Below are 21,326 nucleotides of genomic sequence, written 5' to 3' on the forward strand. Positions count from 1 at the left end.
TAATAATGCATTTCCATTTAAGAACATTTTTATTAAATACAGCCAGAGCTGTTGAGGTGTTAGAGCCCCAAGAGCTTGAAATTAACTGTTATTTCCTCTTTGACTCTGTATATATTCTGTTGTAAATGTAAAAGTGACCAAATCCAACATCACTCACTCAATATCCCAAAGAATTGTCTAATAATAATCATTAATATTGATTTCCTGATATTGACCAAGGGGTTCAGCCACTCCGCTACTTGAGAAGCTCAAATGGACTACAAAATACGTACCCATGATTGCATTATTTCGGTTCAAATAGAATTCTGGAGAAAGCATAATATGAAAACGGACGATCATGGATCAGAAACTCTAAATCTACAGTCTCTTAATCCGGGAGCTTTTTCTGCTTCTTAACTCCGAGACTTATAGGATAATAATTAAATTACCGAGTATCCGACGAAGCCAATAAATTCAAGCTGATTAATGAAGCTTGTAGAGATAGTGTCTTCAGATACGCGTATTTTTGAAATTTGTTATTGTTGCAAATCCTTATATGCAGAATCACAAATTTGACCCAAATGGGAAGCACCTTCCCCAAAAGGACCAGATTGCTCAATTGTTTGATAACTTAAAACTGTAGTAACTTGAGACGAAGAACCGTCGATATTGGCAGTTAACCACTTTGTGTCCAGATTCTAGAGAGAAACCTCAATCAAATCTAGTGGAATAATTATTAGTCCAGTTGCGAACATTTACAACTCAGTAGTTTTTTACCTACCCCAGTTTTTTAGCTATTTTTCAAAGATTCTTTAAACAAAACTCGTTTACCCAACCTCATGCCATTTTCATTGTTTAATACAATCAGCAAAATGTGTTTTGGATAGTGTTAGAAGTGCCTTGAATTCAGGTAACTCTACTGGTATTGGTTCCAATGCTTCGAATGTCTTGTGGGGTTATTCTGGTGGTGCTCTTTCTTCCGGATAGACCGTTGCTACTCAACATTTGTATGCACCTGACTTGGATGATAGAATAATTGGTGCTGCTTTTGGCTGATTTGTTACCAATATTACTGCTGTTGCTAGTGTTGCCAAAGGTGCTCAATGGGCCGGTCTTAGTGGCAATGCTATTGCTGGTATTGAAAAACTTTACCCAGAGATTGGACCCTTTTTCAAAACTTACCAAAACGAAAACCCAAGGTTTTGGTGGATCATCTTGCCGATTATTGCTTATTGGATTCTCACTTGCTTTTTGAAAATGCTACATTCTTTGGAGATGATGACAATTCAATATACAGAGGTGGAATTGAATTACTCAATAAAGAACCTCTCAAATCAGTATTGGAAGAGACTGGCTTAGAATATCAAAATTCAAGTGTTTTACCTCATGCCCCAGTCTTTATCTACTATGGTCAAAATGACGATATTGTCCCTTTTGCAGATGTAGAGAGAGTATACAACAACTGGTGCGAATGGAGAATTGGGTCCTTGGAATTAGCCGTTGATGAAACTTATTTGCATTCACAAGAACTTTACGTTGGAGCTCCTGCTGCTATTACCTGGATTACCAAACGTTTCGAAGGTTATACTCCAGTTAAAGGATGCTCTCGTCAATCATACATCAACACTCTCAACTACCCAGGTGTTGAAGATTCTTTAAAGAAATATTTCACCGGTATCATGAATGATTTACATGGAACACCACTTGGACCAGATACTAAATCACCAAGTGACTTGGCAGCTACTCTCAAGAACATCAAGCCATCAAATCCATGGCAATAAGGTCTTTAGCGGGCGTCTTGTAAGATTTGTTGTAGACACCTCATAGTCTATATATTTAAAGAGTTTTTATATGAGAAATTGCAATTGAGGAGATTTGAAGATCTCGAGAGATTATTGATGAATCCACGCTTAATAACCCTAGCTACCACGCATTTCCAGTTTCTCTGTCACTCAATTGAGCTCAGTACAATAACGTCGCACTGGCTAAGCAAACAGAGACAAAACACGTTACAACTAAACAATGTGATAATTCTACAAAATTTTTTTCAAATCAGTTGATTATTTTATTATGGTAATCTAAATACTGGTAAAGCCAATTCAAACGATAGCAATAGCAAATCTATTTGCTTCCAAAAACCGCATCAGAAGCAGATTGAGTAGCTGATTTGTCATTTTCTGAAGTTCCCTTACCGGCCAAGCTGTCAACAGCATCGGTGACCTTGTCTTTAGCTTGTTCAAAAGTGGACTTTTGGGAGTCTGGTTTGACCTTGCTTTCAACTTTGTCGCTGATATCTTTTCTTCCTAAGTCAGACATTGTTCTAGTTGAGTTTGTTTTTTGTTTGTTTCTTGTTTGTTTCTAAGTAGATTCGATCTCTAAAAACTGATAGTTAAAAGAAAGAAACTGGAATTAATGTGGACCTCCTAGGGAATATTTGGTCCTATTTATATTGTAGTTTTCTGTTGACTTTTTCGTTTAATTTATCTCGAGGAGTAGCAACCATTAGTTTATGTTTGTGTAATATACGTTTTGAAAAATTAACACATGCCAAAATAAAGAAAGGAATAGTTTGCATTTGAAGTACCTTTAAATGTGTGACGTGTTAATTATGAGTTTCATCGAGTAATGAATGACCTGTTCTCTTTACTTCTCTAAAGGTTAACTCATATACAATTAAGTAGGAGGAATTAAGAAATTCTGCCTTTGCCACAATATATTACGTATTTGTTATAGATTGCTATTAGTTTTGTGTAATTGCAGCCGAAAAGGGAAATTGTGTTCAGTTTATAGTTGCTGTCAAAAGAAGAACATGGAATACATCAACAAGACACAAGGTCATCGCCCAAGGAACATTTCAGAGCGCGAACTCTACATCTTATGTTGGAATCATAACCACTAGTGGTATTTTTTTTTGGAAAGGTCGTGTAGTGTAGGAGTTGGTCCAAATAGAATCAAAGAATATTTACGAGATCGTTGAATTTTTTTACAATTTCTCCACACTTTTTTTGTCCCCCTTGTGGTTTCGTCTAAATTTTGGATCCACAGATTCTAGATTTACCACAGTAACCATTCTGTAGATCACACACAGTTACACCGACAGATGCGTTAGTTTTTGTACCCCCTCACTCCATTTGCCCACAATAGGAAAGCTGGATAGTACATAGCAATAAACTAAAGCGAAAAGTGTCGTCACACATCTATGTCGTCACACATCTATGTCGTCACACATCTATGTCGTCACACATCTATGTCGTCACACGTCCTTGTCTCTATACACAAAGTGAAGTTATTTGGATGACTTCACAACAACTCCGCCACTATTAACTGTCCTACTCCTTCTTTGTTGACATATTAACATTCGAACTGTGTATAACATCAATTGATACTGGCAACTATACGGTATATCTCGGAGGCTTTTTCTTAATTCAAGATTGGTATTGCTTTGGAAACATTTAACTTAGATGGACCCAAAGTGTTCACAATCTTTACTATTCTAACCAATAATCAATTGAGTTTCGTCGATATCTTATTCAACAGAGAAAGACCTACATGTTCATATCAAACCTAGCGAATTTATTCAGATTTGCAACCATGAGAAATACTTGAACCATCGGGGTTCAACAAGTACACAATTTGCTTTGGCAACCAACAATGGCTCTCCTTTATCGACCAACGTTTCCAAATAACCCTCAATAACAACTTTTCTTCCCTTTGCTTCTTTCACTTTTGAATGTAATACAACTGTACTCTGTGGTGGTGCTTGATTTTTGAAATCAATCAGTAAACTGGCAGTGACGCCTCTTTTTGAAGGTAGTTTACTAAATCCAGCAGAGCATAATCCTTCATCCAAAATAGTTGAAATAATACCATTGTGTATTTGGCCATCTTGACTTATCAATTTATCTCCTAAATGATAAAAGCTGGTCAATTCTCCTGTAGTCTCATTGACAAATACAAGTGGATCAATTTCCATTAAATCTGGTCCAAACAAAATCCCCGTGTTGATATAGTTGTTACGGTGTTGCTCAGGAAAAGATTTGCTCGAAGTATAATGTCTGATATTGGAGTTGGATACTAGTTTCTTGTATTCATCAGTAGCTTCAATTTGATGGATGACAGAATCATTGATATGATTGAGCTTGCGATCAGTTGAAAATTGGCCTTTTCTCCAATCTTTGGGGAATGCGGCTGCACCTACTGCAAATGCAAATAATGGAATAGTTTTTCTTACTGTGCCTCTAAACATGTTGTCTGCTGATGGGATAAAGCTTTTGCATGGATGAAGTTTGGTTTAATTCTCTTGTTGACTCAAAAAAAAGATACGATGCCGCATTCATTACTGTATTAGGCAAGCAAACCAGATGCGTCTAGCGTCTAGAATTCATTGGGTGAGATGAGCCTACCGGAAAGAGGAATTCAGATCTACTCATGTAAACTTTAATCTGTACACATAATACCCCTGACTTACACCATATTAATCAAGCAGAGGTATTTGGCCAGGCCAACCTATATACTACTACACACATCATCGGGTAGCGCGATACAAACTTCAATTATTTTTTCATTTGTGAGATGAGTTCCATCTTGACACATCTTTCACCACACTCTCTTTACCAGTCAATACTCAGCAACAATATGGGAAACAAGTTAAAGGGCGCAAAGCGTCAAAACGATAAACTAGTTACAAGCCCAAATGCAAAAAAAGTAAAATTAAATAATCAAACTCCAAAAGTTACCCAAAAAGATTCTGATTCAAGTAGTGAAGATTTATCAGTAAGTGAAGAAGAGGAGAGTGAAGAGGATGAAGGATCAGCAAGTGAGTCAGATGACTTGGATGATGATGAATTAGACGATTTAGACGAGGATGAATTGGATCAGGACGAGTTGGATGAACTTGACGATGTTGAAGTTGGCGACCATGAGGAGGAGAAGGAAAATCAACCAAAGCCAGTTGATCCAAGTAAAAAGACGTCAAGAGAACAACACTCCGAGCAAAGAAAGTTATTAAGTGACAGAAAATTGCAGAGGAAATCTGGGGCCAAGGTTCAAGATATCAAGAAATTATGGGAAAAACTCAGAGTCAATCAACCAGCACCAACAAAAGCTCAACGTGATAAATTGTGTGACGAAATATGGGAATTGTCACATGATGTCATTAATGACTTAGTTTTGAAACACGATGCATCGAGAGTAGTTCAAACATTGGTCAAATATTCAAACAAGGAGAGAAGAGACAAAATAGTTGATGCATTAAAAGGCTCCTTCTATCAATTAGCCACTTCTGCATATGGTAAATATTTACTCATCAAAATATTACATTATGGATCTAAAGAAGCTCGTGCAGTCATTGTTGATGAACTACATGGTAAGCTTCGTAAATTGATGAGACATAGAGAAGGTGCATACGTTGTTGAAGATTTATTTGTCTTGTATTCGACTGCTGCACAAAAACAACAAATGATTAGAGAGTTTTGGGGAAGCGAATACGCCGTGTTTAGAGATTCCGGTAAAGGAAAAACGGTTGTTGATATAATAAGAGAATCATCAGAAAAGAAACAATTGATTATGCAAAATTTATATGGAACCATCAAAGCATCAGTTGAAAAGGGATCAACTGGGTTCCAAATTTTGCATGCAGCTATGAAGGAATATGTGAGTATATTGATTGAAAACATAGATGCAAATGAATCCGCCATCAGAGATTTTATCGATTTGTTGAGTGAACAATTTGCCGAATTGGTTCATACCCAAGAAGGGTCAGAAGTTGCATGTTGTTTAATTGCGTTGGCGAACGCAAAGGAAAGAAAAGGAATTATCAAAAGTTTAAAAACACACAGACAGGAGTTGATCAAGAACGAATATGGAAATGTTGTTCTAATTACATTGTTTATGGCTGTTGATGACACCGTTTTGACCTACAAATCGTTTTGCAGTGAAATGTTTACTTCAGAAGAGCTTCCTCCATTAGCTCAAGACAAGTTCTCCAGAAGACCTATTTTGTACATTTTGCGTGGCTTGGATGGAAAATATTTTGCTCCAAATGTCAAACAAGCCTTATTGAAGTACCAAGAATTGGCTTATAAAAAGACCTCAAAGAAGGACAAAGACATTAAAAGGCAAGAGTTGTTTGATAAATCAATTGAACCAATTTACAAGGCATTACTTGAAAGTCGTGAGAGTGGCGAATTTGATAAGTTGTTATCGGTTAATATTGGTGCACAATTTGTCACTGATCTTTTAACGACTCCAACCACCAATGAAAGAGTCAACACCAAATATAGACCAGAATTGTTGGACACATTCTTTGACAAAATCATAAAGGGAGACGTGTTGGAAGATTATCACTTGTTAAATAAAACGCCCTTTATGTCGAGATCGGTAAAAGCCTTGATGCATGGAAACCAATTCAAATTCAACAATGAAGCCAAAAAATTGATTCAAGTTGAAGATGCTGTTGAAATACCTGGGGTTGGTGTCGTATTTGCTGAAAAGACAGTCGACGAAATATTGAATGATGATAAATTGAGTAACTGGACCAGTGGACAACCAGCATTTGTCTTGGTTGCAGCTTATGAAGTTTTGCAATTGGCAAATTCAAAAAAGACCAAGACGTTACAACAACAGTTGAAAAGGGAAAAGAAAAACTTGTCAAAAGAAGATAAAGGTTCAAACCTTTTATTAGAACTTATATAGTCATACATCAACACACCCTATAGCAATGCTTCATCAGCATCTATTTCCTCTTCCTCACTATAGTCGTCGTCATCCTCACTGGGGCTTTCCAGGTCGTCATCTTGGAATATATTCAGCACACTACTGCGCTTTCTTTCGATTTTAACCCCGATGGGCTTCTCAGAATGTGAATATTCAGCTAATTCATAACTCGATCCACTTTCAATACTCTCATCATCACTGTCATCTGTGTTATTATTGCTCCCAACCTGCTTTTCTTGTTTTACCTCATCGTCAGACTCCTCTTCATCATCTTCATCCATAGTTATCGTAATTGCATCTAAATCAATTGCTTTTTCATCAGCCTCAAACTCTTTAAACCATTCCAACTTGCTGCCGCATCTCAAACATGGTACGTCATCACCACTCGACTTCATCACATTGAATTGAGTTGCGATACATACATAACAATAAACATGTCCACAGTTTGTGATACATGGATTAGTCACAGGTCCCGCAGTTGTAAACACGCGGCCTCCTGATTGTACAGCTTGATGATTGTTGTAGTGACAAATGGCACATTCCAGTACTGGCAAATTAGTATAAGGAGTCACCTGTTTTGTATTTCCTGGTTCAAATTCAAATGTGTTTGGCCCGCTAGCTCTATGGTACAATTTCTTGATAAATTTACTAATCCTTCTCAATTGTAATAGTGGTAAAAGAAACACCAAGAATTCCGTCATTACATTCCACACCAATTGCCGATTTTGAAACTCATAATTGACATTACTTCCGTTAAACTTTAACAAATCTGAAACTATTGGGGCCTCAGTAATCCCTAGTAATCGATGTAAAATTGATGGATATCTTCCGTTAACCAAAAATACGGTAAAATTGAGCAAATTAACAGTTTTCAAGGTATTATCAATCTTTGTCAATAGCGCCGTTCGGTTATTGAGAATGGCGTTCTTCAATCTTTGAAATAACGAGTCATCTTCATTATCATCCCCTGAAATCTCGTTAATTTGGTAAAGTGCGGTTTCCATCTTTTTATACAAGTATGTCCCCACCAACGCCGCCAACAAAATTCCCTTTTTATTAAGTCCAATGATTTTCCCCGTACGCGAATCTGTAAGCTTCAAATTTTGTAAAGACGATCCATATGATGAGCCAGATTTCCAAACAGTCAATTTAAAAATGAGCAAATTCAAAAGCAACGAATATGTTTCTGGATGTCGATTATAGGACAACTTACTTGCAATCGAGTTGTTGTTTTCATGTAGTTGAAAAATCGAAGATAATTGATCTTTTAATAGTGTGAATAGTTCAGAATCTAAAATATTTGCGTCTAGTTGAGACACCCTCGAAGAAGGGTAAGGTATAGGAAACATGTCTAGTATAGCTGTGTTGCTGAAGTATTCTCTTCCAAAAGCACCAATTTTGTCAGCTGTGAGAAGAAAAAACCTGGAGACAGAAGAAGCGCTACCTGTCACACGTCAATCATTTTACATTTGCCGAGGTCTAGAGAGAACTGGTTACAATTATTATAGGTCCCAATTGGATTCTTTCACCCTTTGATCAAAAAGTAATAGATGTAGTTGTGGCAAGTAGATACTCATTTGTTCAGCATTCTTTTGCTTTGTTAGAACCTCGATTGGATAACCTACAACATTCTCGGGTAAACCATATCTATTGGAAGTCAAAATGGTTATCATTATTCATTAGCTAAAATGTAAACTCCGTAGTATTCCCAGATGGTAGTGCCCAGCATATCAACGATGTTGAATCAAACTCAATATTTCACTGGAAATCTCCCCCACCAAAAGCGAGGTTTGACGTAAAGGCAAATTTCGCAATGAGTCAACCACCAGTTTCATCACCTTCTTCTCATCCTTATCTACATGACAGTTGAAACCAGCAATTACCACATTTATCATGATAATTTTCAAAATTTTCAATAGCAGCACTTGAATCACAGGATTTTGATGATAGCCTCTTAATTTCACCAAGATGTTCTCAGCTATGTTCACCTCCAGCATGGTCTTTACCAAAGAATTATCCATAGCCAACAATTTCAAGTAAACATCAAGGACAGACTCCAAACTGGCGACTTTAGGTAAAAGAAACCCAGCAGCTAAACAACTATTTGCCTGTGGACTATCTAATTTGATATGCCTAGGGCTCATTTGATACCACGCATATATAGACTCCAATGCATTTGACTGCCAATATGGATCAAGCAATAAGTTAAAATACAAACCAAGAATATCGCATGATCTCAACTTTGCTCGGACCGATTTGCCACAGTAAACCAACTCACAAACGATAGGCAAAATAAATTGCCTAAATGGCAATTTCACCATTGATAGGGACCTCAAATGTGGAAGAGCTCCCAAATTGACAAACTCTATCTCTTTTGCGTGGTTTAATGAAAGACAATTGTAAATAAGTGGAGCAATGTTTTTAATCACTTCTTTATAGTTGGACCTTGATGGGACATACTTGTCCAACAATCTCGCCAAAAATTCCAATATATCAGCTTTGTAAAGATATTTCAAAACTTCTCCAATACATGACATCGACCTGAAGAAGTTTAAAACAACAATTTGCTGAGTAAATGTCAAATTATCGTATAACTTGACCAAAAGCTTGAATATATCAACATTAGCAACAGCCACCCTAACCTTCGTTTCCGCTTGACTGAAGAACTTAAGAACATCCACCACCTTATCAGCGGCTATCTCCATTTCATCTTTCTGTACCAAGTCGTAGTTCGATTGACGACATCTCTTTAAGAGCATGTTTAACAACACGACAAACCAGAAAAGAACCCCATGTTTAGACAAAATTCGACATATGTCAGACTTGGACCGACTAACATCTCTAATTAATATATTATGGATCGTATCAATCGCAACCAAGGGGAACGTAGGGGTAGCATCGAAATCCTCTTCAACAAATTTGGCAATCAATCTGAGTCCACCACAGGAAACAAACATTGACAAAGCACTGTTTGAAACATTTAAACAATTGATAAACCTTGCAACCTCAAGCCTCACTCTCTTATCATATGTTGAGCTTCTAAAATGTGCTATTGTTGGTATTCCTCCCAAAAAGCAAAAATTCTCGAACTGACCCACATTTGATTCAAAGACATAGTTCAACACCGATAAAGCATAGTACCATAGTTGATTCTGTTTTGGTATATCTTGATGTGACTCTAATAGCTCCATTAGTGAGAGAACGCCATGGTCTCGAATAAAGGTGTCATGCAGAAATGGATATTTTTTAATCAAGTGTAGCATTCTTCCAGTCACTTTGATCAAATTTTCCACAGAATCAACATTACCGGGATGTATTTGCTCCAATTTTTGTGTTAATTTTGTTACCAAGTATTCCATCTTGGCCTGAATTTCGATTTCATTAGTATCGAAGTTGTCAACCTCGATTTCCAAGAATGGATCATCCTCCTCGGTGTCCTCTAAATCTCTGTTAAAAATAGCGAGTGATTTACCCTTTGCAAATACTGATGATGAAAACAGTTCTGATTCTTTATCCTCGTGAAACTTGTTCAATAGGTCATTCTTGGAAAGCTTTGTTTTGAGAATCAATTGGCTTCTGGAAAACTTGGGTTGCACTGTTCCGGGGTACTGTTCAGTTTGGCTTTGAGCGTCTTTGTTTGTATCCCCCAATGCAATTGGTTTACCAGACTGGAAAATATGTGATGTCCTTTTTTTCTCACGAATTGAGCTAACCGTCAGATCTTGGTTCAACCATTTATGCTTAAGTAGCAAACTTGCACTTATCCTCAAATTCGACTGCTTCTGAAAACATTCCAATAAAAAATCTTTCGCTAATGGTGATATATTCTTTGGCAAAGGCGGATGGTCATCGGTGCCGATGGCATGAAGAGTGGCCATTGCGTTCAACTCGTGATACGGTGGGTTAGTTGTGAAAAGTTCAATTATTGTAGCACCGAGTGACCATATATCAGATGCAGTACAAAGCCCCTCACCACCGAGGACCGTTTCTGGTGCCATCCAATTTGGGGTTCCTACCACTGTGAAATGCTGTGAGCTCACCTTTGAAGCAACTCCAAAATCAGCCAACTTAACTTCACCCTTGTCATTTAGTAACACATTTGCAGCCTTGACATCACGATGTACCACACCTTGTTCGTGCAAGTAATTTAGACCAGCTAATATTTCTCTCACGTAATTAATAATTTCAACTTCAGGAAGTCCACTTTTTCGTTTCTTGTACAATTGACGTAGTGAGCCTCCTCCACAATACTCAAGTATAACATTTAAGGAAGTAGAAATTTTAACAAAACCATGGTATTTGACTATATTTGGATGCTTCAAAATCTTTAAAAGATCAATCTCTCCCATTAATGCACCAACGTCTTGATCCTGTTCAAGCCGTATTTGTTTGATTGCAACAATTTGACCAGTTGCCAAGTTTTTTGCTTCGTAGACACTTGCAAATGCACCATTTCCTATCAAGGTACCAAATTCAAAATTGTCAAGGGCTGTCTGAGTGTGTACATCACTCTTGGGTTGTGTTTTCTGTGCAGGTGTCAAAGAAAACTTCACCGAAGTAGTCCTTTTATGTTTCGGTGTAGACTTTATATCTCCAAATGACTTTGCAGGAGTGGATTCATGAAAATTGTTGAGCTTCATCTCGGGTATTTCTTGAAGTTGATGCGTCGCGTGGAATTTGCCATTTCTTGATTGATCTTTGATCGCAGTACCATGATCCCGAGGAGACCGGAAGTCACCAGCGTAGTCAGCAAAGTGTGAGCCTGATCCTGATTTCTCTTGAAGTCTTTTCATAAATGGTGATTCATCACCTTTACCTTCACGTACTAGTATTGGTAATGATTTGGCAATTACGTTTGTGCTTGACAACTTTGAGAACGACAAATCATCATAGAATTCAAGTCCTTCTAGGCCCTCTGCTTCATTGAAATTCTCCTGGTATTTTGATAGTGTAGCTTTCTTGCTAGCAGTGTCAGATTTTGCTTGCTTGGTGGATGCAGATTGGCTCAGAAGCTGAAGCTCTAGATTGCCAATGTTTTCTAAGTTTGAAAATTGATTAGTCAGTCTTTGCATCTTTTCATATACTCATGTTTAGATGTATAGTTGTGGTATGATGTTTATGAAGTCCTGTTTGTAAATTTTGGTTGTAAAAGTCGATTTGACTGCACTAAACATTGTTTACATTTTTTTTTTTACCTTGGATCCGAATTGGATAGAGAGTAGAGTTCACAGCAAGAACCCCAGCATTCATTGTTACACCACCTTGAAAATCCGATTCTACAACATATTATTCTAAAGACAATCCTGTATTCTCTATTTAAGCTACTTTGGTAATCAACTTACCATTTGGTTTCTCACCAACAAACAATTGGTTCCAGATCTTTGGAATTTGTTCCAATTTCTTTTCAGGAGTATCACCAGTCAAAGTGTCGACATGGTAGGCACCTTGAGCTTTGATCTTACCTTCTTTGACAGCCTTACCCAAATGTTGGAATCCTTGTTCGAATTTTGGGAAGTAGTCACTGACAATGAAACCTTTAACAGTCAATGAGTTGACAGTAAGTTCACCCCAGTTCTTGATTCCAGGCGCCGAGTTGTCACCTTTAGAGTTGTAGGTGGAAATGGATCCACATGAAATAACATGACCAAATTTATTCATTTTGGTCAAAGCGTAGTCCAAAATAGATCCACCAACATTGTCGAAATAGTAATCAACCAAACCATCACCAAGGAACTCATCAATTTGTTTTTGATAGTTTTCTTCCTTGTAGTTGACACACAAATCAGCACCCAAACTTTCAACCCATCTGCACTTCTCATCTGATCCAGATATACCAATGACCTTGTCAGCACCCAAGACATGTTTAGCAATTTGAACAACAACTGAACCAGTAGCACCAGAAGCAGCAGAAACCAACAAGGTATAAGGTTTTTCTGGTTTTTCGGTCAAGAATTTCTTCATTTCACCAGCTTCGGTCAAACCAAAGAAGGCAGTCAAAGAAGTCATTCCCAAAACAGAAACGTAAAATTCCAATGGGAAACCCAAAGATTTGTCAATCTTGTTGAAAACAGTAGCATCCGAGACAACAATGTAATCGGCCCAATAAAACTTACCATTAACCAAATCTCCTTTTGCATATTTGCTTGACTTACTCTCAATGACTTCAGCAATTGCCAACGATTCCATTGGGGCACCAATTTCAACAGGAGGAACGTAGTATCTTTGTTTTGAGTCCTTGGCTCTAATCCAACCTCTTTGAGTGGGGTCATTTGAAATTAACAAAATTTTTACCAATAATTGTCCATCTTTCAAAGGCTCAATTGGGCGTTGCTTGATTTCAAAAGTCGAATCAGACTCACCGAAATTTGGGTTAATGAAACCTGGTGGTGAGTTCTTGAGCGCGACTTGTGTCGATGTTGTTGGTGTAGACATTTTTTGCTGTTGGTTAGTATAATAACAGTTTTTTGAAGGATCTAATGAATACTATTTATACTCACCGGCAAAGAGAAACGCAATCATTTTCCAATTTAAACCCAAAGTCAGTTCTACCAAAGCAACAATTGCTGAATGAAAACAAAAGTATAAAAACCATTACTCTTTTTAGAAGTCTTACTTTATTTTCCGTTATTTTACACAAAAGAGTATTGGGTGCATAACTCCGAAAAACCTTTCATTCGACAACTGCAGAGGACACGTTGTTTAACCCTTTGTGTATGTGTCTCGGAGTTAATTCCAAGATGAGACAAGTTTATTGTTTGACACACTCGGCTGTACACTAAGTGGGAATGGCGTAGAGGCGATAGAGGAAGTTGAATTTGTAAGCAGATCGTTGAAGCTACCCGTTCATCTAGTGCTGCCCTTTCCGACAAATTAAGGTTAATGTTTTTCAATGTTTACAGGTGATGAGCTTTGTCAGTTGAGAAAAATCCGCGAGGCTTAGTTACTGTTTTATTGTTGTCTGCGCTAGAGAATATTCTAGATTTTCCGCGTCAACCATACCTAGGAGTGCAACGGGAGCGGTAGTATAATCTGTCTGACAACCGTTGCAAAATGGCACCCACATCAAATACACAAAACAAAAATTTCTCTATTCCTATCATTATAAACTATAGAATAACGTAGCTGTAACTGCTTTCCTTACTTCTCAAATCCACTTGTATTTGCCATTGAGGCATCGTGTTCATCTCTCTTGATAGCCTCTTGATTCCAACTCAACAAATTGACATCACCAGTCTTTCTTGGTTTGACAAAATTGATAACCAATAAAGCCAATCCCAATACAAAACAGATTCCTCCACCAACCATCCAAGCAATGCCTAAAAAGTCATTCTTACCACCAATAACTGATCTTTGTGAAAGATAAATGTATTTTCCACCATTATATGGCAATACGGGGAAATGCAATCCAACATCGATTTGATATACACCAACTTGCAATGATGCGGAGTCGTTTCGCAAAGCTAATTTGTTAAATGTGGCTAATGCACTTGGACGCATCCAATTATGGAATTGGGGCCATTTTGAAATATCAGGAACATTTGATTCATTGTATCCATCGGGAAACATCTTATGCCAATTTGGTGGTGGAACTATTTCCGTATGATTGTATTTAGTTTTTTTGAACCTATTCTTGTCGGTTGACCAGTTGATTCCGTTTTCTGTGAGTTTGACTGTTTTATCAGCACTTGTACCATTGACAGCTTCAAACGCCGTCGAAAAAGTGTCATTAAATAAACTGTTGGCTATAAGTCCACATGGGTAAATTTTCTTCCCATCTCTTTGTGATAATGGTTCACAATTTTGTCCAACCGTATTCTTGATGGTATCTAGACTTGCTGCTTTTCCATTCAATTGATCTTCACTAAATGACTTGACAAAACGACGATGATTGGCGTGGAACTTGTGCAATCTGTAATAAAGATAGAGAGGACCCTTTATTTCCGTCAAAACCTGAAACTGTATTTGACACACCTTTTTATCCTCTTCATACCTTTGAGTGTCATCAGTCACGACTCTCCAAGCAAAGTTAGGTTTATACCCAGAATAATCTCTTTTAAAGTTGTAATCGGTGTAGTTGTCCGGTATTGGAGTAAAAACATTCTCTAAAGCCAAATTCTCACACTGGGTGTATTCAATAGTTATATCCTGTATCTTATCTGATGCGTACCACATGGCTGCTCCAAGAGGCACAAATACTATAGCGATAGCTACCAATAAAGGAATCACCGTCTTGGCGGTCAACACCGGATTATAAGCTTTCAATCGTTGTTGTCTAAACGGGTGATCTGACGGTCTTCTAGACTTTTCCTTTTTATCCGTGTCCAATGGTTCATCTTCTGATGAAGATCCAGAATCGTAATCGTCATCTTGTCGACTGCCACCATTTGGTTGTTGTGAGTGTCCTTCTTCTCCAGTTACTGGAACATCGGCATTAGCCAATCCAGCAGCTGGCTCTGGCTGCTCTGAATCATATGCGTAGTATCTCGATGCCATTGTAGATGATGAATCAACAGTCTCCTACTAAGGCGCAAGTTTCTTCAATTTTTTTTTCCCTCACTTTTATACATTTAAAAGCCGAGCTTTTTCAATCCCGAAGGATAACATGAAAGAATAGCTGGGACCAGATTTGCAATACTGGAGTGCTATTTGCCCAAGCGGATAGGGTAGTTAGATCCCGAAAGTATCCGATAGGGGGAGGGAAGAACTTGGCATTTGTAGGAGGGTTCTTGATTACAAACGGGCTGAGAAATTTCTAATTGCTCTCGCGAATCGGCTTGGCAATGACTTTATCTTTCATCAGACCCCGCTCCAGCTATCTTGAATAGTTAATACACTTTACTTCCTTGATGTTCGAGTTTTCAATCACTACTGTTCTAATCAACCTAATTGACTCTCGCCAAATCGGGTGAGTCAATCGCGGTTGATTAAGGAAAAAACAAACCAAATGAACAACATATATACCGATTTTCCTTTTGCTACAACCTGTACTATGTCAGTGAAGATAACCGAAAAATCACAAGTACAGGACTTGATACTCGATAAATACGACTATTTCCTTTTTGATTGCGATGGGGTGTTGTGGTTAGGTGATCATTTGCTTCCCTCCATTGGTGAAACTTTAGAATACCTCAAACAACAAAACAAAACCGTGATATTTGTCACCAACAACTCAACTAAATCACGTCGTGACTATTTATCTAAATTTGAAAAGATGGGGATTTCCAATATCACTAAACTGGAGATTTTTGGATCATCTTTCGCATCAGCAGTTTATGTGGATAAGATTTTGAAATTACCAAAAGATAAGAAAGTTTGGGTCTTGGGTGAAGAAGGAATTGAAAAAGAGTTGCATGAATTGGGATATAGCACAGCCGGAGGTACGGATCCGGAATTAGTTAAAGATGGAGTTAAGTTTGATCCAAATACAAACTTGTTTGATAATTTAGATCCTGACGTTGGTTGTGTTGTTTGCGGATTGACATTCAACTTCAATTACTTGAAATTGTCCCTCACCATGCAATATTTACTCAAGGACGACAAAAGCATCCCATTTATTGCAACCAATATTGACTCTACATTCCCCATGAAGGGTAAGTTATTAATTGGTGCAGGATCGATAATTGAAACCGTAGCATACGCAAGTGGAAGACAACCGGATGCTGTATGTGGAAAACCTAATCAAAGTATGATGAATTCAATCAAAGCACAGTTGCCTGGGTTGGAAAAGAACCCCAAAAGAGGATTAATGATTGGTGATAGATTGAATACGGATATGAAATTTGGAAGAGATGGTGGATTGGATACTATGTTGGTATTAACGGGTATTGAAACAGAGAATAATGTAAAACAATTATCCAAAGAAGATGCACCAACCTATTATATTGAAAAATTGGGAGACGTGTATGAATTTACTCATTAGGTGATTCCAGTTCTGTTGTGATAAAACCAATGATCAAACAGTTGCTGATATAGACTGAATAGACTAATAGAGACAGCTTGAAAATGATAGAGGTAATATCCAATTCGAATGCATTCAAGTAGACTTTTCTTCAAATGCGATTTCCTTCCTTCTCCGTAATAGATTTTCATTACAGTGAGCCCCATAAGTAGAGGGCTATACCCTATGCAACGAGACGAAAACAGTTTGACTCCAAATCTCTTGTCTGATTTGGTTTCCTCAGATTTGCATAATCTAGTGATGGAAGTATACTAGAAGTACAAACACAACACCCTCATGCAGATCTAGATTTATACCTATTTTTAAAGTATAGAATGATTGCAGTACAATACATTCTGTGTCACTCCCTTTCAAAAGCTAAGGAATAGATAAATCCATAAAACCAGCCAAGTTTACAACAATGGGGTCCACACAAACAACTGCGTTTGAGTTTAACTCGGTGTTGACACAAAATATCAAACAACAAAGTATAATGATCCCACAATAACAAACAAAACGTATTGTCATAAAAAAAGTTATACTAGTTTTAAACGAAGAGTTGATTATTGTAGTAGCAGTGGGAGCAGCATTTAGGTAATGATACATGGAATACAACGGAAAACCCCAAATGCAAAAGTAAAGTTACTAAGCTCTTTTCCCCTTCTCTTCGTTCTCTTCAACGGTTGAGTATCTTGACCTTAGTTTGATAAAACTCCATTACATATCTTCAACATCATTCTTCGTCAAAGGAATATAATTGGTTCAAATACTTTTTTCTATTCTAAATCTATGACGTAATCATACTTTTAAGCTTTTGTGGCTTTTGTGTGATTCATCTAAAATTTATCATCAATTACACTACTCCAAGAAAAGTATCAAAAAATCATCTCATTGATTTTGTATCAAAAGCAGAGTCTATTTTCTATACGAAGATGGGTCTTTGATTCGCTATGTCCAATTGACAGTTGTATATCCGAAGAGCGTAAGTATTGAGACAGTATATGTCAACTTAACTTCAAAACGTAACCTTTTAAACGGGTGTAAATATTTCAGGTATTTTTATTATTTGGTTTGGTTTTAAAATAGTATTGAGGGGACCAGAATCGATTCGAAAAATAGAACAAAGTCAAAAATACAAAGAGCCCACCGCCACCTAAAAATTTGATACAACAATACACATATTCAAACGTACATACATACGTACTGGCAGACCCTAGACGTAAACGTAGACCAACCGTTGACTGTGTTTGGATGGTGACAATGAAAGTGTAGGGAGATATGTCTATTCTTCCTAATTAGGATTGTGAATATTATTATTTATTATTATTTTTGACACAACCTCATTCTAGACAATAGAAAAGACAACGAGAAAAAGAGAACCAAAAGAAAAAAATAGCAGCGCTAAAAAAAAACCAAATTCAAGCCCACATCAACAGCAATATAGACAACGGTTCTAGTTGTAAGATTGACTTAACTTAGGTTAAAGAGTTGGATACTTCATACTTGGGTATATACGCAGAAGGTTCAAAGTGGATATTGAAACTGTATCGCATTCATCAAGCAAACATACCCAACCACTACTACAAGTCCGGATTAAAAGGATTACTCATCTACAACGTATTCAAACTAATCGATTACATTCCTAAACCATTGGTCACGTTCTCAAGAACTAGACCATTAACCAAATAAAAAAAACAGTAGTCCAATTTAAGCCCATTTTCAAGTCGGACCAATACACACTACTCGAAATAAAAATAGCAATTACATCATTTCAAATTTTAGACCTTTTTTTATAAGGAACATCCAAACATCGGTTAAAACATAACATAGAGAAGACAACACTACCCATTTACATCCACATAACAATCGCTTTACTAAAGATGTCATCACCACAAGCAGGAGCACAACACTCTGACGATGAAGAGAAATATGTCCCTGACATTTATTCATCTGATAAACAGCACAAATTACAGGATTCCAAACTAGTTGATTGGGCCGTATTTTCCGAAATCTTACAAATGGATGAAGATGAAGAAGGGTTTTCACAACAATTGGTTGAAACTTTTGTTTCTCAAGTCGAAGAAACATTTGATAAAATTGAACAATATTTACAAGAAAAAGATTTGGAGCAATTGAGTTCATCGGGTCATTTCTTGAAAGGGTCAGCTGCTGCTTTGGGATTAACTGCCATATCAGGTGAATGTGAACGTATTCAAAATTATGGACACAAGATCAATTTTGATAATTTTAGTCAGACAAAGAAAGACGCAACTACTAAAGGAGATACAGGAAATGATGTGCCGGGGAAAGATAATGATTCAACAAAGACCAATGGAACCACAACTAAGGAAGGAGAATCAACGACGAAGGATGCAACAAAAGTGGACAAAAGTGCTGGTCAGAATGCAACTGAAAAAAGTATAACGAGTGAAAAAAATGATGAATCAAGTGACGATTTTTGGATAGCGGCAATTGAAGATGCATTGTCTAGAGCTAAAGATGGATTCGTTAGGACAAGAAAGGCCTTGGATGAATTTTATGCCTAAGGTCTTGGGAAAGCTAGGATATGTATAGGAGAAGAGATGGAGGCTTGAAGCAAATGGTATACAGTTTTAAAACTGCACCGAGTTGTCATAGTCATGAGAAAAGATTTTATCACGTGTAGATTTATTATTATAAGCATGTGTATACCTTGATGGATTTAGATAAAGTTTAGTTGCTCAGAAACCTTTTTCAGACGATCAACTTAATGAATCGATCGCCTTGCTTAGACTTTCTCATCTTCTCTTACTCTTTTCAATAAACATAGATCCATATACTCAACCTTATAAGGTACCAACCTTCTGGCCCACTGTGGTATGTAAACTAATCTTCCAATCAAATTATGCTTCCCATTTGGATTGATAATCTTGTTACATTGTAAAACATACCATTTGGTGCTATCAACAACAGATAAATCAGGTCTAATCAATTGAGGAATAGATTCCAATTGAGTATTATCAACAAAGTAATCACATTGCTCTATGGAGATTACTTTATCCGATTCAAATTTATTTTGATTATTCATGTGTGATGGAATAAATGTCGTTGATTCAGTGATGGAGTTAGTGGGTTCATGAAAGTCACCGGGTAATAATCCATCAAATCCTGATTCAACAAATTTCAATCGATAATTGGTTGGTAAATGGAAAGAATTGGGGAAATGATACCACTCTTTACCAGTGCACACATTGACTTGTTGCGTAGATGATGTAGGTAATTGTGATACTGCTTGATATATTTCTAGTGGTGCGGCATAATTCTCAACCAAATTGACAATCCTCAATACTGAAATGACAAACACAGCTGCAATGAATCCAAATTGAGCAGCATAGTAAGCAAAACGTGGCATCTTGCTCTTTACAAGTGACGTCAACTTTGACACTGATATGGCTGCTGATAGTACAATTAATGGATAGATTGGATACATGAACCTTTCTTCTTTATGTGGTTGACTAAAGAATATCCCACACCAAATCACCAATTGTGCTGATACAATTGCACTAAACTTTTTGGCATTAGTTGTGATGAATGGATTAATCAAGACTCCCAAAGCAGCTAAAGGCAAAACAAACTGAAAGTTTAATAACAAATTGAGAATGTAATAACTTAATGGCTCAATACCGAAAATCTCTGGTCCTTCACCTTCACCACCAAATACGTTATACAAAACAATATTTATTGGAACAAACACCAATTTCTGCAAGTAATAAGAGTCAATAAATGTGATAGCACCCACTATTGACAGTAATATGAGCCCAATTTTGATTAAAACGACACTTGAGAGACGTTGTTGACAAATTTGCCACAACGTATAAACTCCAACAGGTAAGCCCAAAGCCAAAGCAAATGGCCAGCCTAATAATCCACCAACGAAATACCATGTAATTGCTTTCAACAAATTACCACCTTTATCGTTTACCTTCTCTGTGCTAATCACAGTGCTTTTAAAGATATAGGTGTTTGCTAACAACGTTGTTTGCAAAGCCAACGAACTAGGCAACAATGCCAGCCCACCATGACTCATTCCAACATTGACACTAGTTAGAAACAACCACCAATTGGCCAAATTCGTTGAATAATTGTCCAAATTGGCAAACAAATTCAACTCAACAAACGAAGTAAACCCACCAAGGGCTATAACACGTAACCCGTAAAACACATTCAACGGAGTTACATTGAATAAATGTAATATCTTACCAATGATGTGGTAAGGTATTAGATACGCATATGATCTGATTGCATAGACTGGTGAATATTCCCAGGTTTGTTTACCAAATTGACGTAATAGTAAATTCAATGGTTCCCAATAATTAAAAGTCTCATCACAATCTCCAATTATCATGTACAATGATGAATATAGTCGAAATGCAGTATTAAGAAATATCAAACCATATTGTGTTTTGGAAAGACTCATTTTGGGGAGTGGTGAGGTTTTTGTAGCTTTGATTCTATTTTTCAATTTCTTTGATTTACGCGTTTGGAAATTCATGGTATCGACAAGTTTACTCCAACCAAAGAGATTGCAAAAGAATTAACCTAAAATATACATTCAGTATATAACCTATCTGGTCTTTGCGATTATTCAATCACCAATTCATCGAAATTGCTTCTCTATGACAACCTATTTATGAAATTGTATCCAACTTTTCTCCTC

At 37.0% G+C, this 21,326-nt stretch overlaps 10 protein-coding genes across 10 annotated transcripts; 3 read left to right on the plus strand and 7 right to left on the minus strand. All coding sequences in view use genetic code 12, as the record gives it.

Moving 5' to 3' along the window:
- Positions 1–2,100: 2,100 nt before the first annotated feature.
- CORT_0A05930 (Wh11 protein) lies at positions 2,101–2,295 on the minus strand (the record flags this gene model as incomplete). The annotated part of the gene is made up of 1 exon (XM_003866372.1): positions 2,101–2,295. The coding sequence occupies one exon, from the start codon at positions 2,293–2,295 to the stop codon at positions 2,101–2,103; it is 195 nt and encodes a 64-aa protein (XP_003866420.1).
- A 1,261-nt stretch (positions 2,296–3,556) lies between these two features.
- Positions 3,557–4,225, minus strand: CORT_0A05940 (hypothetical protein; the record flags this gene model as incomplete). The annotated part of the gene is made up of 1 exon (XM_003866373.1): positions 3,557–4,225. The coding sequence occupies one exon, from the start codon at positions 4,223–4,225 to the stop codon at positions 3,557–3,559; it is 669 nt and encodes a 222-aa protein (XP_003866421.1).
- Positions 4,226–4,551: 326 nt separating this feature from the next.
- On the plus strand, positions 4,552–6,672 carry CORT_0A05950 (Puf6 protein; the record flags this gene model as incomplete). Its single annotated transcript, XM_003866374.1, has 1 exon — positions 4,552–6,672. One exon carries the CDS (start codon positions 4,552–4,554, stop codon positions 6,670–6,672), a length of 2,121 nt encoding a protein of 706 aa, XP_003866422.1.
- A 17-nt stretch (positions 6,673–6,689) lies between these two features.
- CORT_0A05960 (Pex2 protein) lies at positions 6,690–8,042 on the minus strand (the record flags this gene model as incomplete). The annotated part of the gene is made up of 1 exon (XM_003866375.1): positions 6,690–8,042. One exon carries the CDS (start codon positions 8,040–8,042, stop codon positions 6,690–6,692), a length of 1,353 nt encoding a protein of 450 aa, XP_003866423.1.
- Positions 8,043–8,423: 381 nt separating this feature from the next.
- CORT_0A05970 (hypothetical protein) lies at positions 8,424–11,765 on the minus strand (the record flags this gene model as incomplete). Its single annotated transcript, XM_003866376.1, has 1 exon — positions 8,424–11,765. One exon carries the CDS (start codon positions 11,763–11,765, stop codon positions 8,424–8,426), a length of 3,342 nt encoding a protein of 1,113 aa, XP_003866424.1.
- A 244-nt stretch (positions 11,766–12,009) lies between these two features.
- On the minus strand, positions 12,010–13,125 carry CORT_0A05980 (hypothetical protein; the record flags this gene model as incomplete). The annotated part of the gene is made up of 1 exon (XM_003866377.1): positions 12,010–13,125. One exon carries the CDS (start codon positions 13,123–13,125, stop codon positions 12,010–12,012), a length of 1,116 nt encoding a protein of 371 aa, XP_003866425.1.
- A 705-nt stretch (positions 13,126–13,830) lies between these two features.
- CORT_0A05990 (Lem3 membrane protein) lies at positions 13,831–15,186 on the minus strand (the record flags this gene model as incomplete). Its single annotated transcript, XM_003866378.1, has 1 exon — positions 13,831–15,186. One exon carries the CDS (start codon positions 15,184–15,186, stop codon positions 13,831–13,833), a length of 1,356 nt encoding a protein of 451 aa, XP_003866426.1.
- A 451-nt stretch (positions 15,187–15,637) lies between these two features.
- Positions 15,638–16,612, plus strand: CORT_0A06000 (Pho15 4-nitrophenyl phosphatase; the record flags this gene model as incomplete). Its single annotated transcript, XM_003866379.1, has 1 exon — positions 15,638–16,612. One exon carries the CDS (start codon positions 15,638–15,640, stop codon positions 16,610–16,612), a length of 975 nt encoding a protein of 324 aa, XP_003866427.1.
- A 1,898-nt stretch (positions 16,613–18,510) lies between these two features.
- On the plus strand, positions 18,511–19,176 carry CORT_0A06010 (Ypd1 protein; the record flags this gene model as incomplete). Its single annotated transcript, XM_003866380.1, has 1 exon — positions 18,511–19,176. The coding sequence occupies one exon, from the start codon at positions 18,511–18,513 to the stop codon at positions 19,174–19,176; it is 666 nt and encodes a 221-aa protein (XP_003866428.1).
- A 221-nt stretch (positions 19,177–19,397) lies between these two features.
- CORT_0A06020 (Alg9 mannosyltransferase) lies at positions 19,398–21,161 on the minus strand (the record flags this gene model as incomplete). Its single annotated transcript, XM_003866381.1, has 1 exon — positions 19,398–21,161. One exon carries the CDS (start codon positions 21,159–21,161, stop codon positions 19,398–19,400), a length of 1,764 nt encoding a protein of 587 aa, XP_003866429.1.
- Positions 21,162–21,326: the final 165 nt, after the last annotated feature.

This window comes from Candida orthopsilosis, assembly GCF_000315875.1.
Source record: "Candida orthopsilosis Co 90-125, chromosome 1 draft sequence".
NCBI classification, from domain to species: Eukaryota; Fungi; Ascomycota; class Pichiomycetes; order Serinales; family Debaryomycetaceae; genus Lodderomyces; species Lodderomyces orthopsilosis.